The sequence below is a fragment of the Mchenga conophoros genome, linkage group LG10, assembly GCF_057382185.1.
Source record: "Mchenga conophoros isolate Kocher_MC1m ecotype Shallow Benthic linkage group LG10, M_conophoros_male_GT1.1, whole genome shotgun sequence".
Taxonomy (NCBI): Eukaryota; Metazoa; Chordata; class Actinopteri; order Cichliformes; family Cichlidae; genus Mchenga; species Mchenga conophoros.
This window is the reverse complement of record NC_140535.1, coordinates 29,653,135-29,670,952: the sequence shown is the minus strand read 5'-3', so window position 1 is coordinate 29,670,952 and position 17,818 is coordinate 29,653,135. Positions and strand designations below refer to the sequence as shown.

The following is a 17,818-nucleotide window of genomic DNA, read 5'->3' as shown; positions in this document are numbered from 1 at the left end:
TAATTGCCATCCTGTGAGGTCCACATATTTCTGAAAACAACAAAATAACAGCTGCTGTGAGCGCAATAACACATGCCTACATCTCGATTTTGTTTAAAGTACATTAAAAAAAAAAGTCAACATTAATACTAAATATATAAGCTGAATTGAATCACGGTGTTAAGGTTAACTGTCACAGGGAGATATTGACTGGATACTGATCTTAAGCCAAAATCTAGTTTTTGTACAGCTTTTTTTGTATAACTTTTGAGCATTAGTAACATGAAATAATTCATCATTTCAACAACAAAACAACAGCCGAAAAATCCACGGGTAACGCTGGATGTTTGATCTGTTTTATGATTCACTGTAGAAGACCTTTTCTTAAATGGGTGTTCTGTAACTTAACTCATATGTAAGCCTCATATTTTAATACAGCATGACTATAAAGACCAGGCATTACATCAGGGAAAGGTTGAAACCACACCGCACATGAGCCTGGTGTCTGTTGTAGGTCCAAACAAAGATGTCTTTTGCTTTATGCTTGTTTTGACCTGACAAAATCCACTTTTTATTAAAGGTGAAGGTAAAAAAGTGAGGATACAGATGCTGAATCAAAGTGAGATGTTAGAGATTCCCATCACTGCCCTCTGCTGATTAAAAATGTTATTTCACTCCATGTATGACAGCTGAAGCCAGTGTGGGAAATCCTTACTTACCTGCAATTAATATCTCTGTAATCAAAATGTACAATGTTGCTATCAGCTGACACTCATTATTTTACCAGGCTCAATAGCCCATCAAAATAAGTGTGAGTATAGATGCCCAGCAAAGTAACATCACCAGGACTGAGGCGTCGTTCCATGTCAGTTTCACGCCACCTCAGATTTATGGGGCGGAAAACACCAGGAATAATATACACTTAATAGAAACTGGGCAAAATTCCAGGTCCTTTGTGGTTTTTGGATATTTTCCTAGCTTTTCTTCCATAACACATACATAATATATACAATATTCATAATATTCTTTAAAACTGTCCAAATTAGGTGGACTGGATTCACAGATATTAAAACTTGAATATGACAAAGAACACATTTTCATCCAACTCCCATTGAGTGGAGAGTTTCTGTAAAAACCATCATAAATTTGGGATAAAATATTGTCTCTGATTTTCTCAGTATGAACTTTTGAAATATTAGGAACATTAGGAATTTAAAATGTAATATTACAGGAATTATGTGATGACAAATGACCAAAAAATTGAAACCTTTATGAAAAGCATCTACGTTCCACTTGTTCCTGAATCGGTGAAACACGTTTGTCGTTTCCACAGCAGCAACAGTTTCAGTGCTGTGCTTTGTTGGAGGCTGACATGTTTAGGCATGTGTTGCCAGGAAACAATAATGCATGCTTAATTTGCCATGAAATAATGAAACGAGACCCAGCTGGCTATTTAACTGGCTGTCGGCTGATGGTCTATTACATGGGTGTTAAACACAAGGCCGGGGGACCCAGAACTGGCCCGGCACAGACTCTGTGGGCTGGATTTTACCCTTTAACTGCAGGTTTTACAGCTTTCCTCACTCACAGCCATTCATGCTACACCAAATTAACCATCAAATGACAAAAGTTACTGACTTTTCATGACCAAATATAATTTTTGGACCAACTTAAAAAAAAAAAAAAAAAAAGAACCTTTGTGTGAATTAAAAACCATCTGCTCTATAGTTCCAGGACAGTCTGGGTAACGAGCTACCTGAACTGTTTCTTAGATTCTTTATTGGCTAGAACTGAGCAAACTGAGACTTGCTGTTGAAATTGCACTTTAATACAATATCTCAAGAATTGTGTGTATAAACATGGCCTATAATTCCTGATGAAAGTCTGAACTGTAATCACTCGCTGTTTAAATCCACTGTGACGCACAGACACAAAACTACAAATAAGTGTGTCATTGTCTGAAAGCTTACAGTCCTAACTGTAGGTTAAAGCTAAGTGCCGGTCCTACAGCGCCCCCATGACTGTGATCCAAGGATATCCTCTCACTCTGCAGGTCAGATACCCTCTGATCAACACAACGACAATTTCTTTTCCTAATTTCATGGATTTTAAATTGAAATAAATAAAAAAGAAAGAGACATGATTTTCAATTTGAAGTTTAATGTTAATTCCATGCTGTGTTTCAGTAAGAATACAGATGGTACTTGTGGCTCCGGTGAGAATATCCAGTAGTACAAATCAGATTCACTTTACACATACTGAACAGAAGGAGTAGGAAGAAGAGGAGGATGAGGAGAGGGAAGGGACAGAAGAAAACCTGAAAGAGTCAGGGGAGTAAAGATACAGCAGGCCTCTATTTCCCAAACTGTTTTTATATAGTGCCAATGCAAAACTGCATTACGTTACAATCAAAGAGTGTTGAGCAATCCCCTCCCACGCTCACACTGATGCACATTTTGTCTGTTAAAAAGCCATTACCTAACTATCTGCCATTAGCGAAAGCGCTACAGCCTCGCAGCACAAAACTTGGTCCAAAGAGTGGACAAGGAGAGAGGTCGGAGCGATGCTCGGAGGTGGGGGACGTTTCGTAATTTAACAAAAAAAGAAAGAAAGAAAATGAACATGTGTTGAAGAAGCAGGTGTAGTAACCACAAAAAAGAAAATGTAACGAGGGCACTTAGTTCTTCCAAAAAGCTTTAACACATCCCTTTTAAACCTCCCATCACTGCTGTGTTTCCTCAATGTGACAACTGACGAAGCACGGACAAGATACTGATCATCAACACACGCGCGCACATACACCGGAAAACAGCAAAGTATCGTCTTTAAATAAACTCTTGCACGTGTTACAAATACAGGCAAGCGTACTTGGCAACAGATGATAACAGCAAAATAAAGCAAAATAAAAACTGTGCAAGAGGACGTGAACCTTAAAGGGGGTACAGGCGTGCAAAAAAAAGAAAAAGTAATAAAACGAAGTGAAAACCCCCAGGGTGGGAAAAACGAGGGAGATGGCGTGCATACGAGGAGAAAAAGGTGGGGCAGGAGGGTGGAAATGGAGGGGATTGTAGAGTAGGAGTGGGCTGCAGAGTAAACCCAGCTGAACACTGTGGCTGGGGACAGGAGACAGTGCTGGGAGGAGGGAGTTAAGAGAGAAGGAGGGGGAGGAAGAGGAGGAGAGCTTGTCTTGTGTTGTTCGGTCTCACTGGGCCTCGTCCTCCGCATCTTGCAGTGCTTCTTTGTTCTGTTCTTCACCTGAGATGGAGACAAAAAGCACCAACAGTCACTGGGCTGCTGCTATACACTTAAAGACATTTCAAAAGCATCACCGGTGACGAGCAGCGTGAAGTGAAGCATGGATATCTAAACTACAGGACGGTTTGCCAGTCACGGATTTAGCCTGGACCTTAAAATATTGAATTTTTAGGCTTCATCCATGGTTGGAAAACTGCCTGTAAATCAGAAAATGATCAAATACTCACATAAAAGTACGTAACAGCTGTATAAAGAGCAGTAAGTACGATGACGGCACTAATTTAAAAGCCCTTTATGGTCCAAATGGAGTGAAATTAAGAAGATTAAACAGGGTTTGACATAACCTGTGTCCTGTGGGGCAAGCAGACTGGCCAGCTGCTGTTCTGTGACAGTGTTTCAACAGCACACAGGTATGATCTCACCTGTGAAGTAACCCATTTTTACCGCTCTTTGCTGTCAGTAGCCTACTGTCACATTGAATGAAGCGTTTGAGGTTAATGAAATTAAGAGGTGTTGAAAACAGCAGGGCTTCAAGACCCAACAGCTCGAGCTTCGTAGAATAAAAACACCTGCAGGTGGCTGGCATGTTTGTGTATGAAAACATTTTTGTACACACTTTAAAATATTTAAATAATATCAGCAAACCAGGAATGGGGATAAACAAAAAAAAAACGCTCCCACGGGTGTTTTGTGTAATATTTTCCAATATATCCCCTGGTCATCCGCAGTGAGTGTAAGCTGTCAGCCTGCTGTTTACCTCAGCTGTCAACATGCCCAGTGTGAATTATCCACGTACATTTGCTGTGGAGGATGCCATCAATCTTTGTGTAACGAGTCCGAAACGAGTCGATGAGTCAGTGAAGCTAAATCTGAGGTGATGGTAAGAGCTGCAGCTGTTTCTAAAGGTTTTTTGTTTTTGTTTTTTTTTTAATCTTGTCAAACTCGACCAGTACGTGATTAAACTCTCGTAAAACCTGAGGATTTCCTTTAATTATTTATCAGTTTGAAAGTGTGATTTTTAGGATACTTAAGCCAAACATTAGTCGGTATAATGTTAGTTTATAACCAGCTGCTATTTGTCGTTTTCTGACTGAAAGCTGGAAACAGGAATATCTGTGGCTGAACTTTGTGCATATGCCTTTACAGGAGTTTTCCTCTTTAGGAGGAGTATATTTTAAAGAATCACACAAACGTATTTTTCTGACATAATGTTTGTGTTCTTCTAAACCAGCGGTGTCGAACTCCAGGCCTTGAGGGCCGGTGTCCTGCAGGTTTTAGATGTCACCCTGGGTCAACACATGTGAATCCAATGATTAGTTCATTACCAGGCCTCTGGAGAACTTCAAGACACGTTGAGGAGGTGATTTAGCCATTTAGATCAGCTGTGTTGGATCAAGGACACATCTAAAACCTGCAGGACACCAGCCCTCGAGGCCTGGAGTTCGACGCCTGTGTTCTAAACATTGTAAAGGTCAGTTTCTAATGGTGAAGTAGTTTGCCACTGCCCCCTCTGGTGGCTATTAGAAAGAATGCAGCTTTGAGGCACTTATGCATAGACCCAGAGACTACAGACATCTTTTAGATACAGTCCAACAAAGCCAGCCATGCATTTAAATAAGGCAACATGTGTAATCTGTCTGCAGCTGTAATGTGATAAATTTATCTAATTTTAAATACTTATGTCCCTGATTAAACTGATTTAAGTTTAAACGACCATCATTGTAATAAGCGGGAGACGCTCAGATGCTAAAAATAACCCAAACATTTACATACAAACTGCAACTTTCACCACTGACCGTCAACGTGCAGGCCAGTAAGGAGGAGCTGTGTGCAGACTTACTAACAAGGGCGAAATGCTTTGTGAACCTGTGCAACTGGTTGCTTAGAAAGGTTACCATAGAGACCGCACAGCCATCCGTGTAATGAAGCATTGAGAGGCACAAATAACAAAGGCCTGAGAATCTGTCATGATTAAAATAGAAAGCGTAACGGTGCTCATTAGCACCGCGGCTAACTGTGATGTGAGAGCACTGCAGGACACGGAGCAGCAGCCTCACATGCTGCCACTGCAGTTCCTCCGTTATGTCACACTTCCGCAAGGCTGCGTTCACAGGTTTCCAAACACCGACCCACACACATGTGATCTGCTGTGATGCCCCAGTGTGCAGGATTCAGTCACACCGACATGCATTTGTGAAGAAGCAGAGTGTCCGCAAATCCTTATGGTTAAATTAGAAGATGGAGTCATTTGTATGGTCACAGGAGGAAGGTGGGTTGTGTTTCTACATTTCAGATTCACAAGCCCACAACTGTGAGACTGACACCAGCATTTAGGGTGCAAAGCTTAAAAGCTGGAAAATTAACATTATAAAAACTGAAGTCGCCTGGTTCACTTAGAATAACTGATCATGGAGATAATCGTCCAATAACAATAATTTTGAAGGGGACCTGTTACACTTTTCCAATATTTTCTATCAATTATGCAAAGTCACAGTGGTGGAGGCTCATATTAAACATGGCTCACATGATGAGAGGAGCACATGCACAAGGCTCAGGTTTCAGACTGCTCTAAACACTGTTTCCCGCAGTTTTTTCTACTCTTGGCTCTGCATGATGCCATTGAGAGTTTGAGAGGGGCAACCAATCAGAATAAAGGTGGCTTGTTTGAAACCACAAGGTTGTGTAACCATGCAAAGCCATTCTTGTAGAGGATAAGAATTAAAATATTGAGCAAAGGGACAAGCAAGCTACATTTGATAGCTAGATTTGGTTACTTTGTGTAACTGCACCTCACTATGATACTTAAAAGCCTTGGCATAGTGACGCTTCATCTTTCTCATTAAGACATTTAAAGTAAATGGTCTGGTTCTTATACAGTGCTATTCAAAGCGTTTTAGTAGTTGACCAGCTACCTCCTGAGCTAGAGCCACCCCTGATGTGTCAAACTGGTCTCAAAGACAGTCTGGATATACTTTTGTAATATTATTAAGCACCTAAATATTACTTTATGAAAGGTTAAAAACACAAAACTGCCATTTAAAGTAGTTTAAATTGTTACAACTCCGATGTGAATGTGTTTTACTTCATTTGATAAATAGTTATACTGAAAATCTGACTAGGCCAAGAAGCAGATTCGGGACGTCGGCCGTTTACTTGGAGGTATTTCAGCCTTTTATCTAAGTTTTTTTTGACTTGCGGAAGACAAATCAAACATAGACAATCAAACATAGTGCTGAAAAAAGTGGAAGAGGTTAGCAACACAATGCGACAAATTACCACTCTGTACCCCTAAAAACACTGGACTTGGTGCTGTGAGTAAGTTAGTGAGGGATGTTAGGGTGGTGAGGCAAGACTAACGGCTTGAGGTGGAAAAAAGCCCAAGACAAGAGGAATGACTTACAAAATAGACCTTTAAAAACAGAGAAGAGAGAAGGAGGAGGGCTGTCCTTAAGAATCTACAGGGGAGAGAAGTTAAAAGAGTTCGTGAGTATCGACCCTGAAAGGAGGGAGTGATTTTATACACTGCTCAAAAAATTAAACACTTTTTAATCAGAGTTTAGCACCAAGTCAGCTAAACTTGGGGGATACTGATCTAGTCAGTTAAGAAGCAGAGGGGGTGGTTAAGGGAAAAAAATGCCAGACGCCTCCACCTTTAAAATTCTCATCTTCTCTGGCTGATTTTTCTCTAGTTTTATGTTTGGATAGGGTCACTGTCACTACTGGTAGCATGAACCGATACCTAGATCTTACAGAGGTTGCACAGGTAGTCCAACTCCTCCAGGATGGTACATCAATACGTGCTATTGCCTGAAGGTTTGTCAGACCCTACGCTGGTGCAGTGGGTCCTGGTTCCTCCTGGTGCATGATGATGCCCGGCCTCATGTAGTGAGAGTATGCACGCAGGCTCTTTACACCACTGATTGGCCCCAGCATCCGCCAATAGAACAACATTTTGTTTTGGTCCTTCTAATGCTGCCAGACCTCAGACCGCCCAGGAACTCAGTGATGCCCTGGTCCAGATCTGGGAGATCCCGGTGGACACCATCTCTTAAGGAGAATGCCCCGAGGTTGTCAGGCAGGCATGCAAGCACGTGGGTGCAATAAAAACTACCATAGTACCATTTTTGCATTGCTGCAGTGAAATTCTGGCAGAATGCACTAGCCTGCCATCTTTGAATTTAGCTCTCTGTATGTTAAAGGCTTTCATTTCTGTCAAATGATGTAGCATCCTAACACATTACCATGCCCATATCAATATAGTTATCCAGTAATTTTTTGGAGCAGTGTAGAAACCACAGAACTCAGAGGAAAGGCCGGACGAAACCTGTTTGCTAGATTTTTGACCATAAAAGAGGCAGAAATAAAAAAGGGGCAAACAAAGAAAGCAGAAATACTAAGCCTGAACAGTAAAGTCATGGTTCTCTCACCATCTCCCTGCACATCTGAGGTCCATAGTGTCAAGTTGTCACGTAGCAACTGCATGATAAGCGTAGAGTCCTTATAGCTTTCCTCACTCAGGGTATCCAGTTCTGCAATGGCATTGTCAAATGCTTCCTTCGCCAACCTGTCAGCAGAGAAGATACGAACCAACACAGAGGAGCTGAGGATTCACTTCACACAGTGGAAGCACAGACATATCAAAAGTGAAGCAAATGTGGAAGTGTGACAGTCGGATCCACCATTCATCCATCACATCTGGTGTCCAAAATCTAATTATTTTTCTTAATCTATGGACCATTCTGAATATTTATGTGTGCCATTATTCATTTTCTGCTCCTTATCTGGGTCCAGGTTGCAAGTGCAGCAAGCTAAACCCTGCTCACCTTCTCCAACTTATCTAGATATACTCCCAAATGTTCCCTGGAGGCTCTTCCCATGGCCAACCTGGAAGATATCCAGGAAGCAGCCTGGTGAGATACCCAAACAAATGACCGGCTGGTGCCAGTGTGATCTTTTTTTCAAACTGGAAAACTGTAGTCCTTTGCCGATAAGCTACGCTGTGAGACGAGTCAAAATAAAGTCAATGTGGTTGAATAGCCAGTTCATGAATCATTTCATCTGGCACCCTGGATGGCTCAACTCCTAAACGATGCTCCTCTTTGTAATGAGTAATGAAAGGCAGTAATGAGAGACCGAGAGTCCAAGCTGCTTATATTATCCAAGTCTTCTTTTTTCAGCCTACCACAAAAGTAAGAAATAAACTACTGAACAGCACAAAATTGACTTAAATTTTAAATTTCTTTCTATAAATCATTCCATTAAAAAGCATAAGATGACATCCACAAACTGCTTTTACTTTCACACCTTTTTTTTTTAGTTTGTAGTTTCCTTTCAGTTCACTAACAATCTTGAAGCCTCACGTGATGTAAAACCCCCGTAGCCCCATCAAAGACGCCACAGGAAGTCCTGCTTGTAGACGTCAAACTTGTTTTGTTGTTTTCGTGCACCCCCCCCCCACACACACACACACATCAAAAACAACTATCTCGTGCACTCACCTGCAAGCACGGTCCGGCGAGTTGAGGATTTCATAATAGAAAACAGAAAAGTTAAGGGCCAGTCCCAGACGGATGGGGTGCGTTGATGGGAGTTCGATCATGGCGATGTCGCTCGCAGCTTTGTACGCTACCAAACTGTTCTCGGCTGCCTCCTTCCTGTCGTTGCCTGTGGCAAACTCTGCCAGGTACCTGTGGTAATCTCCCTTCCTGAGTGGGGCAAACACAAAGGCCATGAAGAACATATGGGCAATCTGAAGGGTAAAGCCACTTTTAACTGTTCAAAATAAATCAGGGGTATTGGTTAATACTTATCATGGAAAAAGATTTTTTTTAATAAAAATGAACAAAGACCACATTAGGATCATAGGTACAGTTAGACCGGCGCCTAATCCCCTTAACTAGGGCACAATTCTAATCAGAGAAGCATCTTTTAGAGGGCAACTAAACAGAGTAAGCAAAACACTCCTGAAACAAGCTTCGTTTACTCCCAAGTTTGTGATTTTCCTTCAATCAATCTACTTCTTAAATTTAAGAGAGGTACCGTGTACCATTTCATCGTGGGAGATTAAAAATGCATCCAATTTTTCTGACAGGCCAGTTTCTGCACAGTGCATGATTTTTACCCCACAGCCTTCAGACTTCAGCTTCACCTCAACCTTTAAGGGTTTATTCTAAATGGGACAGGGCTGTGCTCCTCTAAATAAGGCCACAGAAGCGGAGAAAAATACTAAATAATAAATATCAGACTGTCATTTGTGATTAAAAGTTTAGTCTAGTTATGCAAGGCATCACAACCCAACAGTATCTTAACAAAATGAGAGAAAATGTGTTAGCAAATGTTTGTGTTAAATGGCCAAACAACCTGAAATTAACATTTGCTTATTTAACAATCGATTCTGCAACAACAAACATACATTAAAAAACTCAGATTCACACTATAACAACAACTCTGACATGTAAACCTACTGAATGTCCCATAATTTGTAATTATCTGGGCGACCACACCACTTTCCTCATTTTGTTAGTACAATTTCAGATATGAACTGGATACCTACATTTTATAGTAGAAAACCTTAGATTCTCCCGTGGTAGCAGCTAAGATGAGATGCTTGTCCAGTACATCCAGAATGTCATTGCAGATTGATTTCAGCTCTTTCTCAACCTGCAGAACAAAACACAGATGCTTCTGTTAGTACACCATGTTCCTACTCACTCTGTGTGCTTTGAGACCTTTGCAGATATTGGCGTGTTCAATTAGACAGCACTAACCTGACAGTGTTTGACAGCCACTCTTGTGCTAGCTAATGCTATAAAAACTTTTTCCAACTTGTTGTGCCTTTTCCATAGTAACAAATAAGCAGTAAACAATGCCACAAAGAAATAAAGAAATGCTTCCCATTGATGGTTAACTTATTACCTGGACCAGGGACCTGGTCTGGTCTCCACTTAAGCAAACAGGGCTTCTTCCTGGCTTTTCACAATAAAAGCCTTCATTATATAGTATATGAAGGCTACTTACAACAGACCTCTCTCCTTTATCTTTTTTATTTTTAGGTTATGAGACACATTTTAACAAATGAATATTTGACATCTATGAAGCTCATTTTGAGGTCCATTAACAAAACAGCAAACAAAACAAAAAGGTGAAAAAAGCTTTTTGTATAAAATAATGATAAATATAGTGGAGACCAGAGAAAGTTGAATAACATAATTCTAAAAAACCTAAATATAATGCATTTGCTTCGATGCTTCGTTTAATCCACAACTCTGTAGCGCTCAGCTGTCACCATGTAAGCGCAAGCGCTTCACCCACATTTGCAACTAAAAATAGACCTGCAATTCAAGACTTCAGAGTTGGATTCGAATCAACACAAAATATATTAATTAAATAAACTGTATTAATATTTGAAAGTACTTTTCTAAGTCTTTTTTTTTTTTTTGCACGGCAGTAAAACTGAGCCGCTGACCTGTAGCCGTTAACATGGACACTGAATTACTATTAACATCTACACCATCAGAACGTCTGCAGCAGGAAACTTCAGTTCTGAGAGTGCTGATATGCTCACTTTTCTATACGTCGCTCTTTATTTTCTACAGGCTTACAGGCCCATATTCTTACTCACTAGTACATTTAAGCACACACACCCCACATCCCAAATTGACCTCATCCAGGAGATGAAACTGAACTCTTTTTTTTTGCCTCATGCTAATGTAAGAAAGAAGAGTAAAGGCTGGTTAACTTTATGTCTTAGTGTAGGTTGTAGGTCTATTTGACTTTACTGTGCTGGTGATTATTTAAAAGGAATGAGCTGAGCTTTTTATTTGACTGATATTTAAAACATTGCAGTTCATTTTGAAAGACCTGTTTGTTTGTTTTTTTATCTCTTGAATATTTATTATGATTATTAAGAAAAGTATTTCTCATAGGATTACTGGATGGATACGACAGAATACTTTATTAATAAAATAATCAAGTTTTGCAGCTGTAGCATAGAGCTTAGGGGATTTAACTCCAGAGTCAGCATGCAGTTAGTCCCACAGTGGGCGTTCTCTGAATTCTGCTGTTACTGGGAGTTTCTCTGGAGCATAATTGGGAAAAAATGCAATTTAGAGTTATTTCGTGGCTGCCACCTGCCTCATCATTTTGGGCTGTGAAACCATTTCCTGGAGGAGAGCTCTCATCTCCATGAAATAACTGTGCAGGTACTAATGTCTAACCAGTGCTACCTCAGTCCTGAGGGTTTGTTTTTTTAGATCACTCTGTGAAGTAGTGGCAAGAAGAAAAAAATACAATCACTTCACGTGTGGTAAGAGCAGAATCAGAATGAAAAACAAGGACAGCATCAGATGTGGGTTTAAACTGCGTCTGACCGTTTTCCTGTATTCTCGGATCATCTTTAGTTTGTCTTCGCCTCCTTTGTTTTCTTCTTTCTGTTCGAGGCTGCTGATTATCCTCCAGGAGGCTCTCCTGGCTCCGATTACGTTCTTGTACGCTACAGAGAGAAGGTTCCTCTCCTCCACCGTCAGCTCCACGTCCATACTCGCCACGTTCTTCATCGACTCCACCATTTCTGAAAGAAGCAAAATAGAAACAAACGGCTGAATGTCGGGTGAATTATCCACAGGACGAGGGGAGCAATGTTGGAACTACCATGATTTTTCTTTTAAAACTTTAAACTCAGTTTCAGGCTGTTTGAAGCTTCACCCACATAGGAGAGGGGATCCAATCAGAAAAATGCTTTCTGAAGGGTGGGGATAGGGGAGCCCTCTTGTTTTAGACCCGGGGTGGGGAACTCCAGGCCTCAAGGGCCGGTGTCCTGCAGGTTTTAGATGTGACCTTGATCCAATCACAGCTGATTTAAATGGCTAAATTACCTCCTCAACATGTCTCGAAGTTCTCCAGAGGCCTGGTAATGAACTAATCATTTGATTCAGGTGTGTTGACCCAGGACGAGATCTAAAACCTGCAGGACACCGGCCCTTGAGGTCTGAAGTTCCCCCACCCCTCTTTTAGACAGTCAAGAGGCTCCACTGAGGCCTAATTTAACACAAATAAAGATTATTTTGAAATGTGAATCATGCAAAGCCACTCTAGGAGAATTAAGGAGGTTTAAAGGAGGGGTTGCTGAAGGAGCTAATACTCCAATATTTGAGCTGAAGTATTAAATTTACTGATTGCAGATTTCAAGATCAAAAATAGGAAATTTGCATAAATTTCATTACATCTGATTGGAATTCTAAAGAGAAATTTTCTGCTGGGTTAAACAACAGAAAAGGTAAATGTGAAAATATTTCTGCTTTAATATTCAGCACTGAGTCTTCATTACCGTTATTAACATTCATTGTTTTTAAATTAAAAACAAGCACATCTTCATGCCATTAGCTCAGTCCTGAAAGGTTTCTGTCATCTTCAGTGATTTATTAATGGAGCGCCCGGGATGCTGACCAATTATAAACTCCTCTAATGTAGACATTTACCATCGTGGACACCTTCGGGGAGGCGATGGAAACTGAGCCAGAACATTAAACCAGAGGGCTGAGCCAAATCATCTTCAGTACGTTAAAACATCTCATGTTTGATTCATGGCAGCAAAACAAAACGATTGGCACTTATCTCAGGAGTAATTCGTCAGCACAACGAGCTTCTTCCCCGAGGGGTCAAATAAATGAGGCAACGGGGAGCCTCTTTAATCAAGAACACAAACACCGAAAATTAACTGGATCTGTTTCAACTTAAAAAGAAATACCTTTATTCTAGCATGTAATAACTTACATAAGAAGCATCAAAGATGGCAGGATGAAAGACAAAAAGTGGTTAAAACAAGCCACACACCACATTAAAACATCTAATTTGGATGTAATTTCTTGCCTTGTCACCCAGCCCAGCGCTGGAGGGAAAATACAAGTGCCAATCATCCAGTTTGTGACGTATGATCATATACAGTCAGCAGGAGCAATGAGCTGGTTTACAAACCAGGAGGACTCAACATGCTGCTCCACCTCGGCCTGCTCTCAGAGCAAATCAGTGAGCCCCTCGTGCTTTTAAAGCATTTTTCAAGTGAAGCCTCCACAGGCTGTATTTGGACACCAAGTCATTAAAAGGAATCTGCACAAGCACAATAGACGTTCACGACCTTTTTTAGCTGTGCAGTGGCAGACAAAGCTACTCCCTATCATAGTAAAGATGTAGGTAAGTAAAAGTGACATGCATCTCTGTTTGAATACTAAAAAACTCATTTTTTTTATCAGTGATCTCAATTATGTAACACTGTTATTCATTTACTTAAATGCTCAGGTATTCAACTTTGGAAAAAATGAAATTTATAGGAGATGTATTTAACGTGAGGGCTGTTCTACATCTGCTTTGAATCTACACCGTGGGTACATCATAACCACAAACTTTCTGAAAGTGTAAGCCACATCGTGCTGTGCACCTCCTTAGAAACCACAGCTCGCATTAATCCGGCAGTTCAGTATTGTCGTTTCCTCTAGTGCATTTCTGGCTACTACTTCTTCTACACCCAATTTTCAAACTGACTAGAAAAGAGAAACTCCACCGCCAACTAGGATTTTGGTTGTGAACCAAAACTACATGGGCTCGACACAGCCCATTAAGTCCATCACGTAAGGATGCCCGCTGGTCCGCTCTCAGCCGTTTCTACCATAGTGCTAAATTTACAAAATATACAAAATTGATTTAATTTTTTTATTCAGTATGCTGTCAAATGAGTGACTGAGCACAAAACGAACGCAGATTTCTGCTTCGGCTTTGTGACCCAGAAGCTACGTCCACGACCTCTACCAAAGGAATTCTGCAGGTACCAACATGTTCAACGAGAGGCCTGGAGATCTCCACAGTAGCCGAAAAGTGGATCAGAAGAGAGGAAGGCTCTTGTCCAATCATTGATTTCCAAACACCGGGCGCAGGGGGTGCTGTCGACATTTCAACAGCACTGGGTGAGTGACTCTTCCAGTCTGCATGTTGAAGTATTCTTGTGGCAATATATTGAACCCCGAGCTGCCCTTGATACAACCATCAGAGGGTGAGTGTGTGGAAATGTTAGGTTAAAAGCACTTAGGCATAGGAGAAATACTTCTATGAAGCATTAATTATAGTAGAAAAGCACTGCGTAAGTACCAAATCCAATATGCATTAGCCATTATCGTATTTCTGCTTGTTTGAAATTGTTACTTTCCAGCTACATGCAGGAAAAGCTTGCTTTTGCCTGTACTGCAGCAACCTGTTCCTGTGATGTTTTATTCCTTTTTGCCTTTGTTTCTCTTCCTCAATTACTTCAGCTGGAAGCTTTTTATAAGCAGCAGCACCCCAGAAAGAAAGACCAGCCTAAAAATAGCACAAACACAGACACTGGCGTGTTTGTTTGCACAATGATTAACCCATAAAATGCATGATTAAATGCAAATTTATATTGACGGCAGGGAAATTTCTGCACCCCATCTACAAAAAAAAGAGGCAGACACTCTGAACCAAATGGCTGCAATTAATACCAGCAGCTGCAGACAAACTTGGGAAATGTGACTTTTTGTTGAGAAAGAGGTTCGTTTTCACACTCTGAACCAGGCAAACGGAGATCAGAGAGTGTGGAAAGTGCACAGTTTAACACATCAGCGATGCTTTCACGCATAAACTCCTGCACACAGCAGGAGGTAGGCCATTTTACACCAGGGCTGGGCGGTATGCTGGTCATAATTCCACGCATGACACGAATCTTTCAAATACTGATAAACTGGAGAACAGCCAAAGAGCCAGCTGTGGTTTCTATACTGACCACCGGGAGCGATGCAGATCGACAAACCGAGCATCTGTCTTCCACACGGTTTTAGTCATATGACGCAAGAATTAAACATCCTCTGCTAGCACTCTTAAAAAGGGCAAACATCATGGCACTATAATCTGAAGAGTAAACTAGGGCATGCTGGGTAATGCTAACTTACAGCCTGTTGGAAGCGGCTCCATCAAAAGTGTGGAAAGACTCCACAATAACTAATTGAGGAGCCCTGCCGTCAGTTTATTTAAAAGGAGACTTGCTTTGCAGCTCTGCCAAAACACAGTAACAAGGAAACAGAGATGGTTTTAAACATGGACGTAGCTTCCACATTGGAAACAAAGGCAATGTCTGCTGCAGTAAATCTGCACCACCAGACAGCGACAGCTGAGCTACAAAAAGACTTCCGGTACTATTGATGTTCATGAGAAATTCGCCGCAAGTACGTTCCTGCTCAGTTTATGGGCTCAAGGGCTTGTAAAGATCATTACGCTCATTGTTAAGGCTAACAATTAGCGAGCTACTTTGCCAGTAAAGAAGCACCCCCTCCTCGTTACATCCGATTCGTTTTTAAACCGCGATGGCGAAAGCCTTCAAAATAGGACCTCAGATGCCAATGGGTGATGTCACTATATTTACATCTTTTTGATACAGTCTATGCAGGGAATCAGGTGAGGATAACTCAATGCTAACAGCGGTTTTCACTTGAAAACTTGACTCATTTGTGCCACAACATGGAGTTTATACACTAGCAGCAACAGACCAAATGTTAGCTTTATTTATAAACGGTGGCAAAAACAGCACAAACAGACCGCCTCTGTGCTTAATATTAGTTCCATTTAAACAACTTTGAGTAAATTACTGTTCTAATTGAAGAATGAAATGTGTCATGTTTGTGGTGGCTGCTTTGGCTTATTTTACTTGTTGCATGGCAATATGCAGTTTCTAGAAAGAGGAATTTAACTAAGGAACTGCAAGGCAGGCAATACTAATAAGATTTCCTTGCCTCATGACTGTGTACATTTACTAATATATTTTTTGAGATTACTGAAAGGCACTAAAGGCAAACTAAAACTCTTCAGGTACTGGCTCATCTGGACTTCTGATCAAGATTACAGTTTAGGTACAAGACTAACATCTTATAATGACCAGGCTGAAAAACACCTTGTAGTTTGCCAGCTACGGCGCAAATTGAGAAGCCCCTCAGAGAAGAAGAAAAAAGTTGATCCGCACAGAAATTCCTCAAACGTGATTTTAAGAGCTTAATTACGTGCACGTTTTCCATTAGACTCACTGCCACACGGGCTTCTCTTGAACCCTTTGTGGGGCCGATTTGTAAGCAATAACTGGAGCCGTTTTCTGGGGATTTTCCACTCGTTATTGATCAGAAAGATCAGCGTCAGCGGAGCTGCAGGTCGTGTTTGTAGTGGTATGGGCATTCGTCGTGGTTTTTTGAATGGAGTTCGGCGTGACGGGGCTGAAGAAAGGCTAGCCAGCTAGTTAGCCGTTTAATAGCTCGCTAACTAAGAAGAACCGCTTAGCACCGCGTAACTAACACAAATGTTCGCTGGCAGCAGTGCACACCGCGGGACACGCTTTCCAGCACGCTGGCTGCGCCTTCCTCATGAGCTGAAAACTACATTTAAACGTATATTGTTTCATTCGGCTGGGGAAACCTCCGCCATTTTGTCTCGTCTCACCCAACAAATCCATGTGAACTGCTTCACCTGCGTCTCCAAACCCCCTGCGCAGGGAGACAGAGGGGGAAAGAGGGGCCAGGCGGTCTGCAACCACCGATATCTGTCCGCAGCCTTACCGTCATATCTCTCCGCTTGTTCGGCGAGTTTAGCCTGGTATACTAAGTTCTCTCTGTCCGCCATGGTGCTCGGATACTGGGGCTTTTCGTGGCGTCCCAGTGGAAAGGGAGGATTATCGGCTGCTCTGCGATTCCTGGTGGTGGATCAGCAACAGCACTGTCGCTTCGCTGAACCGAAGAGCCACCGGTAGCACTGGCGTAAAGATGGCGCCGCTGCTCCATCCGGGAAATCCACGCAGCGGACTCATCCACGCCTACAGCCTCCAGCCAAGTCAATAAAATATATTCAAATAAAATCAATAATAAAGGTAGTGATTAAAAAAAAAAAGAAGAAGAAGAAGTGCGTGAATGAATAAAAAAGTCACGTAAATAAATTTAAATAAAACTGAAATTAAAAAACTTCACGTTATATAAAAAATTAAGGTCACTAAAAAACAAAGAAAGAATATACACGAATAAATTAAAAAGGTCCGGAATATAAATAAAATTAAAAATAAGCTAAAGAAAATAAATAAAAAATAAAAATAAATGAAAAAGTAATGAAATAGTTAAAAATAATTTAAAACATAAGATAAAAAACTTATGAAATACATTTAGAAATAAAATAGAAAAATAATCAAATAAAAAAACTGAAAAATACAAAAAAAACCAAGTCTCAAAATAAACTGTCCTCTAAGTAAATTAAGTAAATTCAAAACCCTCCAACACCTTAATGTTAACGCCTTAATAATTCACTTACACTCTTCATTGAATATCTAACATGTTAAGAAAGCACAAAGAAGCACTTTATTTTTTTTATTATTATTTTCCAAATAACTATATTAATAATTACTTTACCAAGAGTATCATAAGTTAGTAAAACTGAACTAAAGCTAAATGTCGAGACATATTTTAGTTATCTGAAAAAATATGAAAGGATTTTTTTTTTTTTTAATGAAGCCTAACCTTAAATAATACAATGTACTAAACCAAAGATAAACTGA

The 17,818-nt window shown here is 40.7% G+C and overlaps 1 protein-coding gene across 2 annotated transcripts; it reads right to left on the bottom strand.

Moving 5' to 3' along the window:
- Window positions 1–2,119: 2,119 nt before the first annotated feature.
- Window positions 2,120–17,057, bottom strand: LOC146566187 (14-3-3 protein epsilon). Of its 2 annotated transcripts, XM_085289749.1 has the most exons (7): window positions 16,836–17,057; window positions 11,604–11,803; window positions 9,788–9,894; window positions 8,733–8,939; window positions 7,662–7,798; window positions 6,635–6,689; window positions 2,120–3,234 (listed from the first exon to the last, which is right to left on the bottom strand). In XM_085289749.1, the coding sequence occupies exons 1-6, from the start codon at window positions 16,897–16,899 to the stop codon at window positions 6,682–6,684; spliced, it is 723 nt and encodes a 240-aa protein (XP_085145875.1). In that variant the 5' UTR covers window positions 16,900–17,057; the 3' UTR covers window positions 2,120–3,234; window positions 6,635–6,681. The 2 variants fall into 2 exon arrangements, with proteins under 2 accessions (XP_085145875.1, XP_085145874.1); XM_085289748.1 differs by lacking the exon at window positions 6,635–6,689.
- Window positions 17,058–17,818: the final 761 nt, after the last annotated feature.

Excerpts from the sequence above, each read along its gene's own strand:
- LOC146566187 (XM_085289748.1), bottom strand. The coding sequence starts at position 16,899 with ATGGCGGACAGAGAGAACTTAGTATACCAGGCTAAACTCGCCGAACAA. Across the intron at positions 11,804-16,835 it reads ACAAGCGGAGAGATATGACG|AAATGGTGGAGTCGATGAAG; the intron begins GTAAGGCTGCGG and ends TGCTTCTTTCAG. Across the intron at positions 7,799-8,732 it reads TCGCCGGACCGTGCTTGCAG|GTTGGCGAAGGAAGCATTTG; the intron begins GTGAGTGCACGA and ends CTCTGCTGACAG.